Here is a 21,995-nt window from a genome sequence, read left to right on the forward strand (position 1 = left end):
GAAAAAGGTGCAGGCAACAGAGATATCCCCAACATTAATCTTATCATGTGATTACATAAGGTTTCTTTGGAGGATGGAAATTTTCCAGACAAAGACTTCCATGCAACTTAAGGTATTGAAATTTCTATGATTTGTACTTAATATATTTGGGTTGGGTTATTTTCCAAAGTGAGATTCAAATACCAGACATAATCCTAAATTGAAATAACAGTGCTAACTTAATTGATTGATTGATTGGTTGATTTAAGCTATATTACTGGCATTTCTGTTCAACTGGTTTTGAGTACACTTTAAAATGCAGAACAAAAATCCTAACATCACTGTGGAGGAAAAGTCCTTACCACGTAAATAGAAAACTTTATTCAAAGCAGATATTTCCTGTTCTTTATCTAAAAAAAGATTTTTTTTAACTCAGTAACTGCATTGTTCAATGAAGGCTCTTATTTAAGTTAAGTTTTATTAGTATATGGCATAAAGAAGTAATTAACATACCTCTGTTTAAAGCTGCAGAATATTTATTGGGAAAGAATACGTACTTTCAGGTAAAAGGTAATTGTTGATGTGCTGCTAGCTGAAAGAGGAGGCCATTTATCTAAATTTACACAAATCTGCCTATTCCCACATAGTATTTCTAATGATTACACTCTACATCCAGAATTTTGCAAGTCAGTGTGCAGAATACCTTAAATATTTTAATTAAGAAAGAGGAATAAAAAAACACAATAAACAATAATCCCAAACATTTAAAAATGAGAACTAGAGAAGAGTTTGGGACTTCTTGTTCTCTCTGCCATGAAGTCCATTCTTAAGTTCTTATTCCTATTTAATCACCTGGAACTCTGCCACTCATAAGGAGTTCCAGACTTTAAAGACATACAGTAATTTAGACTACATCCAAAAGAAGTATAGCTTAAAAAAATACTCATAAAACATTGCTTCTGCCTGACGTATGTCTGAAGATTTAAGATAACGCATTTAGTAACAGTTAAAAAGTATAACCCTGAGGAACAATCTCATAAAAAGCTCAAGTCAAGAAAAAACATGTTTCATTTAATTACACTTCCTGGCAATACACTCATTGCACTCCTAAGCAGCAGCAGCAGCACTGGCAGAGTGGTTGCGGTATTCAGTATGACCATAGCCTCTCAGAACAGCTGACACACTCCAAGCAGAATTATTTGTCAATTAATCGTCAATTAATCATCAGCATCATTACTTCCCTGTGAAAACAATATCATAATAAAGTAATATGAAACCAAATATGTTTCAGATCTAAAGCCAAAACAGGTACTCTATAATGAGTTTATATATATTTAAGAGGAACATACAATTTGAATAGTATAAATAATAAAGTCAGTGAAGGTACTCCCTTTGTGAAATTCTGAAATCACCATTCATGCACAGCAATGTCTACCTATTTTTTGAGATAGCAACGGAGAAGGTTTTAATTCTATTGTACAACTGCAAAACATTCTCATTCAATCACGTAGTTAAATAACATTGCACTTTTTCTCCTCCTGCTTGGGAGTGAACGCACAGCTTTGCCCAAAGACAGAGCATGCGAGAATTTACAACCTGTCCCTTTTTTGTTTTACACACACAGAAGTATTCTATTAGGAAACAAATTTTCTGAAAAGGACATGCTGACTTCTGTGAAGGACGACCAAAAGTGAACAAATGTGAGAAAGACCTTAAGCATTTGAATACTGAGCCTCTAGAAGAGTCACCAACCTGCACACCCTGGCACCTATAGTTTGCTGAAGGGAAAGCATGGGATTAAATAAGCACAGGGCTTACGATTTTGACATGACACAGCCTCCTGTGCCAGAAGAACAGCTCTAAGGAACTATTGCTCATAACCCTCTAAAAATGTATATTTGCAGGGTTAATATACAAAATAAGTGCAGTTAAGTAATGCTCATATTAACACTAATTTTTCCAAATTTTCTCACCCAAAGTCAGGTCCTGGTACCCTTCTGTAGGATTTAACACACCTCAACACAAGCATGAAATCACACAACACGGGCTATTTTCAGATTACATGGTTCTTTTAAAGTCTATATTAAAATTATACCATAGCAATTCTCTAGAAACCAAATCTGTGATTGGCACTTCTCAAAACAGAAAGACACAGCTTCAGTTCTAGCAACTTAAGCCATAGCAACGAAAGTGAGGGGATTGAAAAAGGAGACTGAAGAGCATTAAATTGTAGTTTATAATAATTTGCTTAGATATTTAGTTTTTCTCAGGATTAGGTGTTTTGTGTTTGGGTGGATTTTTTGTGCATTTCAGTTAGATACAAGATGTAAATTATTTCCATGCAGGTATAACATCAGTCTTGGTGTAAGGAGAAACTATTCACCATCTACCAGTGGTTCATTTGTCATGTGTATGGATTTTGATGTCATATATGTGTAGTGGGTTGACCCTGGCTGGATGCCAGGCACACACCAAAGCCGCTCAATCACTCCCCTCCACAAGTTGACAGGGGAGAGAAAATATAGCGAAAACTCATGAGTTGAGATAAGGACCAGGAGAGATCACTCATTGAATACTATCATGGGCAAAACAGGCTCAACTTTGGGATGTTAATTGAATTTATTGCTGACAAAATCAGTTCAAGATAATGAGAAGTAAAATAAATCTTAAAAACACCTTTCCCACATCCCTCCCTCCTTCCCAAGCTCTACCTCCTCCCTCTCACCAGTGGCACAGGGAGATGGGGAATGGGGGTTATGGTCAGTTCATCATGACTTGTTTCTGCCTCTGCTAAGGGAGAAGAGTCCTTCTTCTGCTCCACCATGGGGTCCCTCCCATGGGAGATAGTCCCCTGCCAAGTTGTCCAACAGGAGTCCGTCCCACGGGCAACAGTTCTCTGTGAACTGCTGCAACCTGGGTCACTCTTCCATGGGGTGCAGTCCTTCAGGCATAGGCATCTCCAGTGTGAGTCTCCCACAAGGCCACAAGTCCTACCAGAAAAACCTGCTCCAGTGTGGGCTTCTCTCTCCATGGGTCTGCCGTTCCCTGCCAGGTGCCTGCTCCAGCACAGGTTTCCCATGGATCCACAGCCCTCTTTTGGGCATCCACCTGCTCTGGCATGGGTCTCCTCCACAGGCTGCAGGTGGATCTCTGCATCCCCGTGGTCCTCCATAGGCTGCAGGGGCACAGCTACTTCACCATGGTCTTCACCACAGGCTGTAAGATAATCTCAGCTCCAGTGCCCAGAGTAACTCCTCCCCCTCCTTCTCCACTGACCTTCGTGTCTCCAGAGTTGTTCCTCACATATTCTCACTCCTCAATTCACTGGCCACAATTACTTCCATGCAATAACTTTTTTTTTCTCTTATTAAATATGTTATCACAGATGTGTTACCATCATTCCTGATTGGCTCAGTCTTAGCCAGCTGCAAGCCTGTCTTGAACCTGCCTGGCATTGGCTATGCTGGACATAGAGGAAGTTTTTAGCAGCTTTTCACAGAACCCACCCCTGTAGCCGCCCCGCTACCAAAACCTGGCTCTGCAAACCCAATGCAGTATGCTATGTGTGGACGCAGCACAGTAGCATTGTCTGCCCATTGTCTGTCTATTTTCCCACTGTTACTAAAAAGAAGTCAATGAATCTATGCTCTAGACATAGCTGCGACTACTGTGGACTGCAAGGGGAAGCAGAGATGGAGGGGGTATCATAACATCATATATAGGGCAATTATATCAGCCCTATAGAAAATTTGCTTAAGATTCTGCTACTGTGTGATTTGTCTGAATTAGAAATTTGATCTTAAGAAGCAATGCCAAGATGCTAGTAGGACCAAGTTAGATTTGTTGTGTGATCCATCCACACAACCCCCATCAAGACAGATGTTACTACCTATGAGCCTGCTATTCTGATACAGGCACAAAATATGCTTCATAATTGCTGATCTTAGGCCCAAACCTACTCTAAAGTATTTTATTGCCTGCTGTGATAAGAAGCGTTGATTGTTTGGTTGCAGACAATTTCTAGATACAATTTTCTTATCTTTTCAGACAAGAAGTCACAGGCTTACACTAAAACAAATCTAAGGAAGAGGAAGAAAAAATAAAGACGTAGCACAAGACTAAATGGGGTAATCATTAAGAATCCTCTCCTGAAGATCACACTACATATCATCTCAGAATTGGGAGGTGGAACTCAGACATCTTCACTAAAAGAGTTCATTTCTCTTTTCCATTCTCACCTTTGATCACATCTTAAGTTAAAGCTCCTGACATTAAACCCTGAATGTAATTAGAAATTACACACGTTTTGATTTTTATTTAACCAGAAAATCACATAGCACACGTATTTTCCAACCACATGCTGGCATAGTAAATACATTGCCTTTATGGATAGATGTTGTTTTTATTTAAAAAGCAAAAATTAAAAGAAAATGGGCTAAATTAACTAGATGTTCAACTTTGCTGATAACAAAAATGAGTAGGCTATTTTCACATACTAAGTATGGAATAAGTAATGCAGAAAAAACTGCATAACATGAGCATTCTTATCATTAACACATAAAAGTGAAATGAAAGACTACCACAAAATAAGAATATGTTCTGTAAGAAATATTGTTTGGTGTGATAGTAAAATCTGTGGTCATGCGTAATTTAATCTTTGATCACAGAAAGCAATACTATCTCAAACAGTTTTACATATGAAATAATTTAGTAGAATATGAGAGAATAATGTATTTCTGTTATTTCCTGAGACAGTGCTTGGGAAACTTTTATTTTCCAGCCTGTTCGGTTACATGAATCTTTAGCACTGCTAAACCTAATGGGCCAATTCAGGCTTGCACTGAAGAGCCAGCCCTCCAGATCAAAGGGCAGATAGCTTACAAGCTTTGCAACCTAAGATGATTGTTTGGTTGCCAATCTAGTTTAGCGAGGGTGCAATTGCTTTGTAGGGGAACGTATGGGAAAATATAGAACATTATATTATATCAGGCTGCATAGTGCAATTTGCTAGTTATCACATTTAGCAAAATGTAAAAGTTCAAGCCCAAGAGAATAACAAGCAGTTACTGTCTGGTATCACTCAAGTTAAAAATCAGTGCCCTCATTTAGGTACGGCAAGATACAAGCTTGCCTTCTGGCTTCCAATCAATCAGTCTCTTAAACTGGAGTCCCTTTGTGTTTTCACACTGAGGTCTTTGGTATTACTAAAGCATTCCACTGTCAAAAAGCAAAGTTACCCTTGGCAACAAGTTTTTTGGAGTTTTTACTTCCTTATCAGAGTTTGCCCCGAAACAGAACATGAAGATTAACTAGCAGCTGCTGGTGTGTTCTAATACAGGCCTTTCTTTAATTGAAAAGAAACTCCATCTTCTAAGGAGATCAGTAGTGGAAAACTTTGGTGCTTATATAAAAATATGCCCAATGTAATGCTTCTCAGCTAATGCTAAATAATTAAGTTTTTTCTGATTATATGCTTAGCCTGTTTCACTACTCACATTGTAAGTTTAGTGCCAAAAAAAATCACATAGGGTTGTGGCTAAGAAAAGCCCATTTTTCCCAAAAGCAAATTTTTTTTAAAAAAGTATTATTTTGCAATATTTGCTTCTAACATAATCTCTTCTCTCCCTTGACCTTTCTGGTGGGATATGTCTTCCTGATTCACTCATCTAAGAGTTAGTTATCTAGCACAGACTGGTTCTCTGGGTTCTCTCATCGTCAATGGAGAGAGAGAGATTGAACCATACAGGGGGTGCTTGAGCTCGTACATTTCAGACACCTTCTCAGGATGATATACAGCTAGTTTTGTCACTATAAAGGTCAATTAAGCAGCTGACTCAGACCCTTGGATAAGTCAAGTCAGACAAAAGGAAGCACATCTCCATGGTTGAAAATTGACTGTCTTTAACATGTTTCCTGAGTATTCATGAGTTGTACTTAAGCGATATTGAATTTTGACCACATAGCCTCATCCCTAGGATGGGGTTTATTCCCCATTTCAGCAGTGCTAAACCTACTCATTCCATTTTCATAAGCTAGTTCAAATAATGCATATAGAAGGACTACTTTCTACAAGAATCCAAATGTTTAAGACCTTACAAAAAGCAACCTACCATCCTCCTTTCTGATGCTAAAGGTCCTCTAAAAGTGGACATCCCATTAAAAAAGCTCTCTTACAGAATCAGAAGTATTTTATGCTTGTGAGCATGGCCACATCACAGCCTTTTTGCTGGTATTTCTCTGACTATACTAGTTTTGGAAAAAACCTAGAAAGTTTGAGACTGAAAGAAAATGAGTAGTTCTTAGAAAAAGGACATGTAGATACAGCTAAGTGACCCTGCTATCCAATTATAGTTTTTATTTTACATAAATTATTTTTCCTACTCTTAAAGTGAAATTCAATATTTGACATATTTTTCACTACAGGATTATTACTAATGAAGCCTGGGGAACTACTTTTTCTAAGGAAAACACAGTGTATTTCAAAGGAATTAAGAAAACATGGAGGGAAAATTTACAATGTTGAAACTAGCACAGACTTGCTATGCACTGAAGCTGAAAAGCTTCTCACAAATTCATGATGGCATGTCTGGCATGTAGGATAAACATACTATTGCTTCACTAGTATATGCTGTAAATTTTCGGTTTACACACAGAATTAAATAATTTGTCAGGTGGAGTGGGAGACCACAGGTCTAGAGGATTCACAGAAAATCTAGAGACAACAGAGGAAATGCTATCTTAAAGTTTCTTAATTGCAGTGGAAAAAATAATCAAGTATATGGGAGATCTGTGGTTAATGTGAAGCCAGAGTAATGAATCTTTAGCAAATGCAGTTATTTTAATAAGCAGTACAATTACATTAAGTAACAAAAGACACAGAGTATTGAAACCTAAGCTAAAGACGGTAATAAAGAAGAGCTGTATCTGTAGAAACATGAGTAGAAAAAGCAGTAAGAGCAAGCTCTGAACATAAAGCAAAAACAGTATTTACTGGAACACTGAGAAGTATTTCTCATGGATGTAAAACAAATTTTCTCTTTCTTGCTAATGGTAAATATCTGCATGATGTCACCTCACAATGAGCAAAAAATAAATTCAGCAAATAGACAGAAAAAAACCCAATTGTCAGCAAATAGACTTACAGCTTATCAAAATAGAAAGAGATGTGTCAGCACACACATATCCACACACACTGAAAATCATGAAAATCAGACATCCTAACAGTACAAACATGACAGGATTTTGGAAGTTTTCCAGTGTGCTGCCACTGAATAACTTTTTTTTTTTAACCTGAAAAAGTAATAAGAAAGAGACTTTAAAAACAGGTAATTTACAAGAGGGAGGGTGCTGCAGAGACTCCCCTTTTCAGGGTGTGCTCCCCAGGGTTAGCTGTCTCTGCCAGCCCCTCTCCCAAACCTGGTATTCAGTGTCTCTGCCTTTGTGGGCTCTCCACACCCAAGGAGCTGTCCTCAGCATGGCATTTTCATGCAAAGGTGGGTGCATGGACATGCCTGTGTGTCTGCTCTACCAGTGGGTCTCTCTCTCTCTCTCCCTCTGACAGGTCCTGCTGGAGCGAAGGTCCTTCCCAAGGTGCAATCAGTGAAAACAGAGAACTTTCTTTTAGGGATGCGATTAAGAGGCACATTCAGGACCAGTTAGAATAATCATATTTACAGAGAACTGCAAAAATCCTAGCAAGACATAGTCTTAAACCCATCTCTGGAAAGTCTGGGCCAAGAAATGGAATGTTTTTTTCTAAGAAAGCTACTTCTGAGAAGGCTCTCAGCTAATTTCGGTACATGAGAAAAGTAAAAATCCCTTGGGTAGTAAGCCTGAGGCACATACCACAGCCTGAAGCTCAAAGCAGCACAACAGGCCAATGCACACATCGCTGCAGGAAGAGTTTGCAGGCAGGCAGCCATGTGTTCTCCTGTGTGAATAGCAACCAAGGTCCACCACTCCAGGACCACTGCAGAGCCATCCTGCAAATAGGTGTTTTGAAGAAAGATGGTTGCCTGCTATTACCTCCAACAAAGTCCTTTCATCTGTTTTGCATATTATTGTTTTCAAAATTTACCTATTTCCCTTGTAATTGGTTCTGCTATCAGAAAACACATGAGAGGGAAAATCTGTAGAAGTTTAACAAATTTTCAAACAGTCACAATTCAGCAGGGTGGGCAGCTTGAACTGAGGAGTGATGTACACCATTAGTCACAAAACCAGCTCGGTGCCTGGTTTTGGTTGTGATCTGGGTAATTATTATCACTGTTATGCCCAGCTATTGAGAAATTTCTTATTCTGTTTTATTTCTTAGCAGGCATAATGTTATTATGAGTTATCTCTCCAGAAGTTCCTGGAGGCATTACAAAAGATCTTGTAATGGAAGGCTTTGTAGGGACATGTAGGAAGACACAATCTCTTCCCTAGGGAAAAAGTTGCAAGAGATGTGAAGCAAAGGAAGATTTAACAGAGAAGTCCTAACCCTGGCTGGGCGCCCTTTTATTGCAGTGAAGCTCTATTCTCCATTGGTAAATGCAGCACAAGGAGAAATTACTGAATCACTTATTCATGTCCTTATTCTACATACGAGACAAACACAAGATTACAGTCTTATCTCTTTCATGATTTACATGTCATGGTGCATGCTTGATCAATGAAAATATGCTCTTTCCCATTACCTGGGATTCCCAGAAAGCAACATGACTATTATGTAAAGAGAAAGAAAAGACTTAAGGTCCTACATAATTTACTTTTGACTAAATTTGAGATCTTTTATGCTAGTTATTTCTTCGCCTTGTGCTAACAGAAGAAACTAAAACACTAGAGTAGATGAAGCCTAAGTCCAAGTGTTATGTTACCCATCTGTTGCACCATCAGATTGTATCTACGAAATATATTTGTAAATACCTTAAATATATTCTGGCTAAGAGCTTATAGTCACTCTTTTTAAAAACAATGCAGTCAATAGAAATTAAACAATCCTTTTGCATTCAGAACCTGAATTCAGAACCTGGCATTTGTTAACCAGAAACGATTAAAAGTCTTGTCCTCTACCTCTAATGACAGGTCTGATTTTTTTCAGTTTCCTTCATTAAAACATCATGCTTTCCTGATGAAACTGATTTTTTTTAAAAAAACACTTTACTATAAAATGCTCAGAGCAATTTTCAAGAAGGAAAGAATGACAGAGAAGAGCTGAACATATGAAAAAAAAAATTCCTGTTGTGGTTGTTGCACCCACTTGAGACTCCAGATTATCAGCAGATTTACATATCAGCACAGCTAAGCACACATTTTTGGTGGCACAGGTTGTCCAGCAAGCACTGAGCTGTGCACTTCAGTGCTCCACAAAATCATACAAGAGGACAGAAATGGCAAAAGTCAGTTCACATGTACATTACTGAAGTAGAATAAATCATACCAGGGACAAATTTGTACCATTTCTAAACCTTTTTTTTCTGTCTGTAAAAATGAGATGTGTAGATTTGTGTGAAAACTGTGTTACAGAATGAATCCAGAATCAACATCTACAAAAGTATTTAACTAACACAGACAGTTTGATCAGGCCAAATAGTTCATCTGTCCTCCCCTTTGTGAAATTCAATCTTTGTTTGCATAGCTAATGTCTTCCTGAGTAGCCATAAGCCCCATCCTTTGTGTATCAGTAGGCTTTAGGAAATGTTTAATCAGTTTGCGAGAGAACATAGATACAATTCCACAGCAACCCTCTATGTGTCATCTAAAAAAAGTCACTATATGAAAATATAAGTTGTGTCCCTGAAAGGAAAGGTTAGGGGAGTGTTCCTACATAGTTCTACTCTCTTTCTGTATTAGTTTTTCCCTCTCTAAACATTTTTTAAGCAGTAACATGAAATTTTCTTGTTTTTTGAAGATGGAAAATCACTAAGGATTACACTCTAACTTTCAATTTTATTTTAAAAAAATGCATTTCTGAAAATACTATCTCTAAAATTTTAATATTCTTTATACATTTTAAAAATAAAAAAATATAAAACTATTCTGAAAAATTAATCAATGTATTTCTGAGCTAAAATCTTGGTTTAGTTTTAACTAATCACAATTTTTTAAAAACTGAGCAACTGTATGTGCAGTCAGGCAAAATATTTAGAAAATATATTCCAGAGAATCTTTTAGCAGAACGTGTATCTACACCTTCCACCAAATTTAACATGGAAAGCTTGAATTCTAATCCTACCATTTAAAACTCTCACTTGAAAGCAGAAAATTAGGAATCTTGACATATACACCATAATACAAGCAAAGTCTGCTTTTCATAAAGATCTGTGAAAGTAGCTGTCATACATTTCAAAGGTGATTAAAGATCAAGTGCCTGAAAGCAGAAATTTGGGCCTTGCAACTGTTCATTCTGATAGTGCAGAAACCCCCAAAATTTCAGAATCATTATAGGTATTTATCAGACTTACACTGGGGATCATATGTAGTCTGAGTTAATTTAAAGTTTCAGTCTTACTGAAAGCACTGGAAAAATATGACTGACAATAATAAAAAAATGGAATAGAATTGTATACTTAAAGCATTTAAGAGTTTAAAGAACATAAAACTGAGGGCCAGAACTACATCACTGTGCTATCTTATGACTTTTAGAACAGTAAGAAGTTGTTCTTTTATGAGGTCTTCAGTACATTGCTCCTGGGAAGAATTGTGAGCACTATCTTTTGCTCAGCACTCCTAAGCTTTCAATTTCAAACTGAAAGAAAAGATAGAAAATGTGTTATATGAAAACATGTTTATGCATGCGGGTTTTAAAATCACCTAGGATTCTTCTGAGTCTTGTGTGAATGTTTACACACACATTTTCACTAATTTTTAAATAAACTACAACATCACCTCTTTTTTCATAATATTTGGCTTTTACATGGCTGAAGATAACGGTGTCTTTGCCTATGTGACATAACGTGGCATAACTCCACAATGGCCATCGCAAGAGAGGTGACTGGAATCAAATAAGAACCTGGTCCTTTATTTGAACAAACATCACCATTTAATTATTTTTTTAATCTAAAATTACTATCTGTTAAAAGCAATTCATTAAATTCCTATATAAAAGTAGAAACCTAATGTAACATGGTTTTTTACTTAGTCTTTCCCGGAAATATTTACAGACAGAAATAATTTTCAACCTCATTTTCTTAAAGGAGAGAGGACAAAGGAGAAGAGAAAAGAACAGAAAGAAAGGGACTCTGTCCTTGTGCATGCAGTTGTCAGGGCACACCTGAATCAAGTCCTGGGCACACATACACATACGCTTGACCCATGTTTCTGAAGTAAGCAGTACTTCCCTCCAGTAAGCAGTAAAAAACTTTTGAAGTGCAAGAATTGAAGTGTAATTATTATCTGAGTTCCTCTAAAGTTAGTCAGTCTGAATCACTCACCTTTGTCACGTGATGCTTTTCATGTTGTATGGGAATCTTAAACATTTGGCACCAATATGTTGTATCCTTGTCTGGTACAGGCACCTGTCTTAATAAAAAGGGCAAGAACACAATATTATCATAGAATCACAGAATGGTCTGGCTTGGAAGGGACCTTAGAGAACATCTATCCCACCCTATGTCAATCCCCTCACCATGGGCAGGGACACCTTCCACTAAACCAGGCTGCTCAAAGTCCCATCCAGCCTGACTTTGAACACTTGCAGGGATGAGACATGCACAGCTTCTCTGAGCAACCTGTTACATCAACCTCATAGTGGAGAATTCCTTCCTTATATTTAATCTATATATAGAAGTCACACTACCTGTTGTGTAAGCCCAAAGCTTTGGCTACCACTTTATTCCCATCTCCACATAAACTCAAAACATGGAGTAACTTACGTCTTTGTTTGTCAAGTCAAAGTATGGCAGAGAGGCAGATAAGACTTCTTTCTCAGGATTTAGCAAACGTAGACTCTTTGTGCCACGATTAGATCCATGGTAATTTTGACCCGCTTCTCCCATGTCTTTGTGGTGGTAGGCCCAGATTACCCGCACTGTGCTCTCCTGAAAAAAACAGACCAAAACCAAACAAAAAACCCATAAGGAATAGAAGCAACATCTTCCTTACATAGTTCACATAGTTCCTACAATTGTATGACATAGATGTAGCTGTATTTGAACAATGACAATGTATACCAGAGGAGCAGTCACCTACTTACACAATTTTGCCTTTAAAATTAATAATGTATAGGGTTCACTGGAGATACAAAGAAGTTAAATCTTTCTCTGAGAAATTCTTTCCCTAATGTTGTGAGTTGAAATCCTATCTGCAAATGGCAGAACAGATTCATAAAGAGGTATCCAACTAAATGCATGACAAATATTTTTTTAGAGATATTACTTATTTGGCCAGCAATGAGATTTTCTGCCAAATTTTTTCCAGGCTCAGATCTGTGAAGATGTGAATACCTTCAGTGAAATGCTGTCTTTACATACTAGGGAAGATAGACATTCAATTACAGGACAGATTTACATCTTAAAAATCATTCTAGAGTCACTGCACTCAGAGATCAGTTCTTGCAAACTATTCTCAGGTTGCAATAATCACCCTTGAGTCAAAGTGCTCTAATAAATCCTGAAGTGTCCCAGAATGTTAAATTATGCTCAGAATTTGGAGCAGGTGTGAAAAACAGAGATCCATTGACTGCCTGGAAAACTGGTGGTTTATACAGCTGTGGTTTGCTTCCTTTGCTTCCTGCATCTTTCAGCCTCTCGTGTTGCTATTATTGCATATGTTATGAAAACATAGATAAAGCAAATACTGTTTTACTCTTACACTACAGCTTCCAAAATAAGTACTAAACAAGCCAAAGCATAGAACGCCTTGCAAATTTGTCTAACTTATCTGCCATTTCCAATACAGAAGTCATCAATTTCATGTAATTTAAAATTACACTTAGGAAATGGCACAGCAGTCTCTAGGGCAACACAAGAATTTAACATGAAAAATATTTTACCGTGGAAATTTTTACCATAAAATTCTTTAACTTCTTAATTTTGAATAAAGAAATAAATAGATATTTTAAATATGTCTGCTCCAAACTTTTTAAAAATCTGTTTCTAAGATCAATTACAAGTTAGTGTAATATCTAAAAACTGTTTCTTAATTTGGCATCTTGAATGATTGGAACTGTGGCATCTGGGACTTGATGGACCAGAGATACCTGTTTCAATCCTCTGTACTCTTGTTAGAAATTAAAGAACATAATGTATTAAAGTACAAAGGACAAAGAAAGCAGAAATGAAAATATAACAGCTTAATAAAACTAGCACAAGATATTTGCTTGGTTAATTTAAGTTGAGCAAACAGATATTTTGGAAAGTGAATTTCTCTAATTCTGTCTTTTTACTAAAAAGAGATTTTAATAACCAGTTTAATAACTACATATACAATTAACCTGTAAAAATTACTTCATCTGTCTACATATAGTGAGAGTCTCTTACCGTTATGCTCTTGTCGTTTGTGTCACAAGTGTGCAGATCTCTGCTAAAAGCCAATATTGTATGTGTACTGTTTTCCATGGCATATTCCAGATGGTAATCCTGTTGAGGGTCCTTTTTTAGTACTCTGTTTTCATCTGTAAAATAATCCTGTTTTAAAGAAAAGGTGACCCATTATTATTAAAATTTAATATTAAAAATGAAATTCTATGTCTAATACTGAAGCCCCTTGAAACATGTAAAGTTCTGAAGTATCAGTTTTGAAGCAAATGATAAATGTGAGGTGGCACTGAACTATTTTTTCATACAAAATCTCCAAGAAAGCAAGTCTCCTCGATAAGCAGCTTAAAGGACATCTTGAATAACTTTAGCAACAGGTTGTCTGACATAACTGCAGAAATAAAGGTTGTACCCAACAACCAAGAAACCTTATTTATCATAACTGGGATGCCATGAACTTCAGAAGAAATTACAGAGATAACTAATTTCACTTAATATTTGTAACAACAATAGTCATTCCCTCCTTTCACAACTTTTCCTATGTTTTTTATTTCCCCACAAAAACAAACTTTGAATGAACATCGACTGGAACTAGAAACCCTATGGCTTAACTAGGACAGAAAGTGCTCAGTTCATTCAAAAGCTGATGGGCTGGGATTAGACTGAGGTTTTGGAAGAGGCTAGGGAACTGTTTATAAGAAAGATGCTCTCCATCAAGGGTTCAGCAAAGGCCTGGTACAATGGAGTAGCAGGGCAGTAATGTCAGGTCATTAACCTCCTCACCCCAAATTCCTGCAGCCCAGTGCAGCTGGGACCCAGCCTTCCCTCTCCTCCTACACCAGCCACCTGAAAAGGGCTGGCCACTGCCTCAGACGCACTTCTCTGGTTGCCCTCCTTTGAGTTTTAGGCTGTTTCTGCTGCTTCTAACTAATCAATGTATTTCTCACACCAGACAGGCAGACACCATTAATTGTGTGGTGTCCCTTGCAAAATAATGCAGCACTGGTGATTCTGGCAGGCATTTACTTTTGTAGCTGTTTGGACCTCTATTCATTTTTGGAGAGATTTCTCTCTTTCCCCTTTTGTTTAAGTTGAGATAACAAAGATGAAAAATTGCAAAATGTTATGTCCAAGCATTTTGATACTAATAAACAACAACTGAAGCCTTATTAATTCACTAAGGGATCATTTAGGAGCTGTAATCTTAAACTTAACCCCACCCTAGAAACCTGTGTGTGTGCAAGAGACCACAGAGTCCTTCTTTTCCTATCAACACTTCTTACAAATACAAATGAATGAGTACATTTGTCAAAGAATAGACACATGGAAAAAATAATCACCAAAAAGAGCAAAAGAAGGACCTGGGACCTGAAAGAAAGGGAACTGATGAGTTGTGTTTATTTAGAGAAATAATTTTGGATTTGTGCTTTTCCAGATGGAAATAATAGACTTGTTCTGGGATGGTTCTTTGAAGATGGGTAATTAATGGCATCAAAACACTCCACTTTAGCCCTGCATCAGAACTTGGAAAGAGGCAGTGCATGTCTGTACACAATATCATTCCTGCTCTGAAAACACTCCTCTGTGGAATCTCTGCTTCTGCTTGAAAATAGTAAGGGCTTGTCTGGACGAGAAATGTAACCTTGTGAACATCAGCTTTTATTGAAGTGTGATATCTTTGCTGAAATGTTACCTTAAATTGGAGGAAGGCACTCATATTAGAAAGAGCACCCACGCATTGAAATATTGAGGAATACAAATTCAAGAACAACTTTTCCTCATGTGAACAAATTCAAAGTCTTTGCCTGAACCCTGTGAGAAGGAAAGCTGAGAAATGTGAAGCAAAGTTAGGTGTTCACACTCAAATATTTTGTTGGTGAACTTTGCCATTTCAGATGTGCCTTGATAATGTGACTGTCACTATAATTATTTCACTTACCTGCATGACAGTCAGGTCACATCTCTGGCTCACCACGAAGGGCTCATTTTGTGGTTGCTGGCGAATGCTTTGGGGAAGGTGGTCCCAAAGCCCAGGCCACAGGAGAGGACCAGGATCCTCCCCATGGGACAAGAGCTGTGTTGGGCACTCACATTGCTGCCTGCCCGGGTGCTCGCTGCCCACCTCTGCTGTCCACAATGAACAGCACCTCACTGATTTCAGTGGCACACCTGAAATTATTCTGTGGCTAGATGCTAATCTGACAAACTAACAGTAATCTTTCTCATGTGAAAATTTTTGTGAAAGAATTAATTCCTTGTCTCTACTTACTTTCTCTGCCTGATACACGCTATGTTCAAACAGGTCTTGAATATCAAGGTGCTGAGAATACCTGGGAAGCAAATTTATATAGTGCCTAGGAAGACAGTGTTTATTCCCCAGTTCTTACAATTCCACTGTGCGCAGTAGAAACACCCAAGAGGAATCAACTGCAAGCACACTTGCCAAGACCTATTTAGGAGTAAGCGAACTGCTCCTATTACTATTTTTACTTCCTTTGTTGAAAATTATCCAGCTGTTCATCACAAAAATAAAACCAAATAATGTAACCAAAAAAGATCTAAACAACTCAGACTTTGATTGCTCAACATCTCACATGAAAATTGTTTGTTTACCAGTTTTAAAACAAAATAATGCCATATTGCCCAGGAACTATACATATCTCTTTCTGTTCGCAGAGATTTTAAGTCAAACTGTGCAGATTTTGCTCAATTTACTCATCAGAGCTTAAAAACCTTTAAGATTTGTGTTTATATACAAAACATAATGAACAAAAGGAGGTTTTCAAAAATGAAGACACACTGAAAAGATATGATGCCACATCTTTTTCAGTCACAACTTGGAAAAGTGAGAAAACGTTAGTTGTAGATATACCTACATAGATATACGTCTGTATCTTCACACGTATCTTATGCTTCCTTTCAGAGTAGAAAAATAAAAATAAATTAAAGTCCTGCTCCTATGCTGCAAATGCAATCAAAATCACCATATTTGGACTTCCTACACTCCATTTAAGTCCTTGTGTCTTGTCAAAAGAGAAAGATGGGTACTTCTGAAGGCCTTTGAAAAGCGACAGTATAGAGAACGGATTCACAAAAGGCCAGAGAGGGTAAGTTGGGTATCTGTATTTCAGCTGAACTGAGGATGTCTAAGTATGGTTTGAAACTCTCTCAGGTCCAGTACTGATTCAGTACTTGCACCCAGATTCTTCAGTTTCTTATACACACTAAAAAGCATATATCATATGTTTAATGAAGATAAAGTTTTCAAATTACAAATCACCTTTACAAAAGTATAAGAATTACAGAAAGAAAAGGGTGAAGCAACTATATTGTTCTAGTATGAATATCTTTGATTATTTAAAGAGTGTTTAAAACTAAGTTGCAAAAGTGTTATTGGTCATACTACATGATAACAAGGATGTTTATTTCAGAATATTCTTATGTAAATTGTTTACACATGAAACATTTAAAGTTTTTGTACTCCCTTTAATAATATTGCATAAAATACCATATTAAACTCTGGACTAAGTTGTGCAATCCATCACATAATTAAGTATCTCCTTCCTCATAGAACCTGGGAGTTGAAAAAACATATGGAAAATGAAAAATCTTCCTGACAGTATAAGTTATTTTATGTTCCTTTCCAGATGTGAGGCCGATCATGTTATATGTTTTTCAAATCCCATCAGCCTCTCTCCTTCTTAAACAAAAATGTTTTGTGATATATATGGTTTCTGATTCTGCTTCACAAACAGTTAGGGAGAGTAATTTCTTAAGGATGTGAAAAGAAGTTGATTCCTCCTTCAAGAATGCAAGCACAGCTGCAAAGGGAAGGCTGACCCCAAAAGCCCTACCAGCTGTCATCACGGACTGAAACAGGTGTTTATGGGACTACCTCCCCACATCTTTACAATGTACAAGATTGTTTTGTTTACAATATCCATTTCCTGTACTAAATTACATATATCTCCTTTCAACCTCAGGGACCATAAAATAATTCTCAGACTGTGGCCCCATCCAGCAACTGTCTTGTGGGCTTGGCTTGTGAGCAACTCGGCCACCCCAATTTATGTATGCTGCCCTTCTCTAACTGGAAGATTGCTGCTGTTTCATCAGCAATTTAACACCTAGAAGTTAAAAAAGTGACAAGCCAAGAATGGGAAATGACAGAAAAACAAGCTGTGTTGCAACTCATCCCCACCGATGTTCTGTAGCCAACCCAAATTACCAAACCGATGTCTATGACCAGGACCAACAACAAGTTTGGCAAAAGGAATCATGAAGCTGGAACAAAGATGAAAGTTGGTGCAGGAGAGGATCTTAGTATAAATAGGGTGGATAGCTTACTACGGTACAGAAAAGAACTTAATGAAACAGTTATTTGAAATAAACACCAAGTTATGCCTTTCTGGGTTTCAAAAAAAATAACTGTGGTTAACATTTCTCTTTTTTATTGTTGCATTCAATTTAAATGGAATCCTGCTGCTCAAGGTTCCAGTACACACTAGATATTACCACCAAAAAGAAGCTGCTTTTACACCGTATTTGGCAAGAAGCAAACAGAACACAAGTTTACAAATAAGCAAACCAAACTTTTTTGCAACCTCAAATGAATTTCAGCTTGAGTTTCAGGCAAAGATCTTACTATGCTCTTATGCTAGGGAAAAGCAGAGCCCACCTGCAGAAACCTAACACAGGAGTTTGAAAGCATCACTGCTTAGTGCAAGAACACCTAGAGAGCATTCCAGTTGACTGAGCCGATCTTGGGATTGGACACAAATGAAAAAATAACCATAGAAAAGGTAAAGTAACAGCAATCAAACAGTTGCAGTATGTTCCTAAAGTAACTGGGATAAGTAAGTTCAAATTAGCAAAAAGTGATTCAGTCCTTGCTAGGAAGCCTGGATCTTGCTCATGCGGGCAGTTCTGAGAAGCTGTGCACAATTCGTGGTACAATTCCAATTAAACTGGATGAAATACACTAGAGTAAATGCGGGTTGTTTACTTCCTGTGCACTACTAACTTTGATAGGGACAGAAAATTTTTACCTCTAACAAATAATTGTGGATGTGTCTGTATTTCAAGTGCAGACATACAGATATACACAACAACAACACATTTTCCACTTGAGTATTTACAGAAACAGAAAATGCCTGTGTATGTACATACATTTTCTTTATAAAAAGAGGGCTTGTATTTTTTACACATTAAACACAATCATTTATTTAGAAATGTCTTTACTCTTTCAAACTGTGTCACTTGAATACACTTCAGGGTATTTCTTATATCTAGTTAAATGTCGCCCAGGGTGGCTTCCCAGTAGCCTACAGCTGGCAGTGACACCCTTTTGTTTTATGTGACATTCCTGAGAGATAAAAAAATATCGCTTATGCCGCACACAAATGAAAACACTGGAGTGTGGAGACCTGTCTAACTTACCACACAAAGGTGTAAGAAGCACAGGCAGTTAGAGGTTGAAATACATCACACATTGGCATGGGTAATTTGACTTTGCAGTGGAGTCCCAAGGGCCTATCCTAGTCTTTACATGGAGAATAAATGTTAGTTTAAGAGTTTATATTCCAGTTATATCAGAAGATAGTAAACTAGATTAAAGGCTGTCCTAACACAAATAGACTAGACAAAACATATATCAAAGTGTTTTAAGGGAAAGAAAATCAGTAAGTAGGAGATACTGCAAGATACAATCTTACAACTGCACTTTATCACAAGGAACATTCCTTACACAGGAGCCACATTTAACCAGTACAAGTTTTCTTGGTTTAATTACTTTAATTACTTCAATTACTTCAATTATGAGGAAGATTAAAAACACTTAGGGGATTTTCAAGCACAACTATTAGTGATACTTGTTCCCAAAATTTCTGTATGTGCCTTAGAAATCTCCCCTCTTCCCCCTCCTACTTCTGTGATCCTTGTTTGTATTGGGAGTCAAATCATTCTTCCATTATTTTAAGCCTTTACATCACTCATGGTGGCTACAATTCCATATTTTTGGGGAGCTGTAGGAAGATTTCATTTTGTTGGTGTTTCCAAAATCCAAAAGAGAGGGAAAAAAACGATAAAAGAAAAAAACCCAACAAAACAAAACTAAACGAAACCAAAAACAAACAAACAAAAGCACCAAAATCCCCCCAAAACAAACAAATTAAAAATACTTGCAAAAATATCCTCTCCAAAGCCTGCAAATAGCTTCAGAATTCTTCCCATCTTTTGTTCACCAACTGTTTCTTCCTTGTCCTAACTATTGTACCTCTGAAAGGGAACTACAAAGCATCCAGCCAGAGGAGATGTACACTGGAGTGTCTCTTTATGCCCCACATTGAAGCCAAGAGGGAGACATTAGTCATCTGGAGATTTTGCCCCAATGCCCAAAGGCATGAAATACCTCCAACAAAACACCGACTGAGATATGTCAGTGTGGCACTTGCTTTGCATCTCTTGGTGCCTTTCAAGTTGTTTTCTAAACACTTCTTTTGTTGCTGTTGGCATGAGTGCACTTAAAAGCAGCATATCGTTAAGTACTGAAAATGCTCACTGTTTTCTGTCCTTCAAAATCTCTTCCAAGTACTTCCCTGTGAGCAATTAAGCTAACTCTATGGGATACATTTGATAACAGATATTCTTTAGTTTGGGTGACAGTTAACAAGCAAGGCTCTAATGAATAATAAAGTACTTTTTAGTGACACACAGTCCCTATTCACCCTGAGTAGGGACTATTTTTGTGCAAGTTCAACAGAAGATTCTAACAATGCAACCCTCTTGTATAACTTGCACAAAATAGGCATTCATCAAGGAGGATTACTCTCCCCAAAATGGGGCTCTCAGCAGCTACGTGCTGTGGGTGGGGATGCACAATTCCAGACAGGGGTGGAGACCAAGGAAAAAGCATGGGTCTAGCCTGAAAATGCATGCTGTGTCAATTCAGAAGCACAAAGAGATGTATTAGGGAAAAAAAAAGAAAGGGGAAAAAAAGAAAGAGAAAAAAAAGAAGAAAAAAAAAAGATGAAAGAAAATTAGATGCAAAAGCTGAGGCTGCCCCAAGAACTTGTAACTTGTATGAAGAGTAACACATGATGCAAGTGACCGTGGCAACATTTCAAGGTAATATTTTGCTAAGTATGAACTCTCCTAAGTCCACCTCCTTCCTATACAGACAAAGACAGCTTTCCAATATCAACCCCCATTGGTATCTTGTTCTCAAACATGCTCACCGAAACCTCACACAATCTGGCACCACAGGGCTCTCAGTAATGTGTGAGAATAATTTGATCTCTTTCTTTTTCTTCTTCTGCTTGGTGGAGGTGTGTCTCTCACAGTGATACACTAAAGTTAAGCATGTATGCATACATATATCCATGCTATGCCTTCTAAATCCTCCCAAAATATGCTTAGCTTCCCATTTCAAATACCTTCTGAAATGTTATTAAAGTAAATGTATAATTCTCTGATCATTCAATTTTTTTTCAAAAAACTACTCTGGTACACCGTGAAGGTTTGTTCTTCTCTTATGACATTGTAACACTTTTCATCTTGATATAATTAAAGAAAACTAAACCTCAGATTTCCAGATAATTTTAGCCTTTCCTTATGTCAGGCACACTTTCAGATTAAATACAGCTCAAACACAGAAAAGCAAATCAAAACAAATAGCTCATTATATTCAAGTTCAGGATACACCTGAAAAATGAGAAAGTAAAACCTAATCTTGGATATCCAGGACCCCATTTTTTCAAGGCAAACACTGCCTGCTGATGGTGGGAATAGCATTTACTTGCTCTATGAGGCCAATGAATAAATGCCAGAGAAAATAGCTTTCTCTTTCTTCTCTGAAAACTATCTGAAAGTTTTCCTCTACCTCAATAGCTGGATGTTCCACAGACTAAGGAGTATCTGCTTTTACCCTTACTGACAGCTGTAGTCTAACTACATTTACATGTTTGTTCCCAGAAGAGAACTCTTACCTCTGAGAACACTTTCTATTTTTAAGAAGGAGAGAAAATTTAAGGGGGAGAAAGAGGCAAAATTGACCCAAGAGACTAGCAATTTCAGTGCCCACTTGAAAGGCTATAAAGGTGTTTCAGAACATCATCTGAATGTCAGGCCACTAACAAGCATCTCAAAACTTTCAAAGAAACCAAAAAATGACCCTTCTAAGAGTTTAGACCACGATGCACATTTTCCAACTGATGGTCATGGAATAAAAACATATTTCTAAAACCAAAAAGAAAAGTAAGTTCATTCATTATAGGGCGTACATATTTCATGGAGTGCAGCTAGGCATAAAACCACATACTTTCAAGGGTGCTATCTATGAAAAAATCTTTTTCAGTAGTAAATAATGTAAATTATGATGATATACAATTAACACAGAATGTATTTTTAAAATATCAACTGTATTTGTGTGTTCAGTAAAGGCAAGAATTAGATATTATTGAAATGGCATCCTAGAACAAGTTGTTTTATAGCAATCCCTGCTGCCTGATCAGAAAAAGCCTTTGGACAAATTTTGGGGGGCCATCTTGGGGCCGTCTTTGT

The 21,995-nt window shown here is 37.3% G+C and overlaps 1 protein-coding gene across 2 annotated transcripts in view; it reads right to left on the bottom strand.

Moving 5' to 3' along the window:
* The window catches only part of MOXD1 (monooxygenase DBH like 1), a 50,571-nt gene that overhangs the window by 25,417 nt on the left and 3,159 nt on the right, over positions 1 to 21,995 (bottom strand). For both annotated transcript variants that reach the window (XM_017827302.1, XM_017827310.1), the window contains exons 2-4: positions 13,440 to 13,586; positions 11,835 to 11,999; positions 11,394 to 11,477 (exon numbers count right to left, since the gene is read on the bottom strand). In XM_017827302.1, coding sequence (XP_017682791.1) covers positions 11,394 to 11,477; positions 11,835 to 11,999; positions 13,440 to 13,586 — 396 coding nt within the window. The remainder of the gene's footprint in view (positions 1 to 11,393; positions 11,478 to 11,834; positions 12,000 to 13,439; positions 13,587 to 21,995) is intronic.

This window comes from Lepidothrix coronata, unplaced genomic scaffold (assembly GCF_001604755.1).
Source record: "Lepidothrix coronata isolate B3197 unplaced genomic scaffold, Lepidothrix_coronata-1.0 Scaffold5, whole genome shotgun sequence".
In the NCBI taxonomy this organism is placed as follows: Eukaryota; Metazoa; Chordata; class Aves; order Passeriformes; family Pipridae; genus Lepidothrix; species Lepidothrix coronata.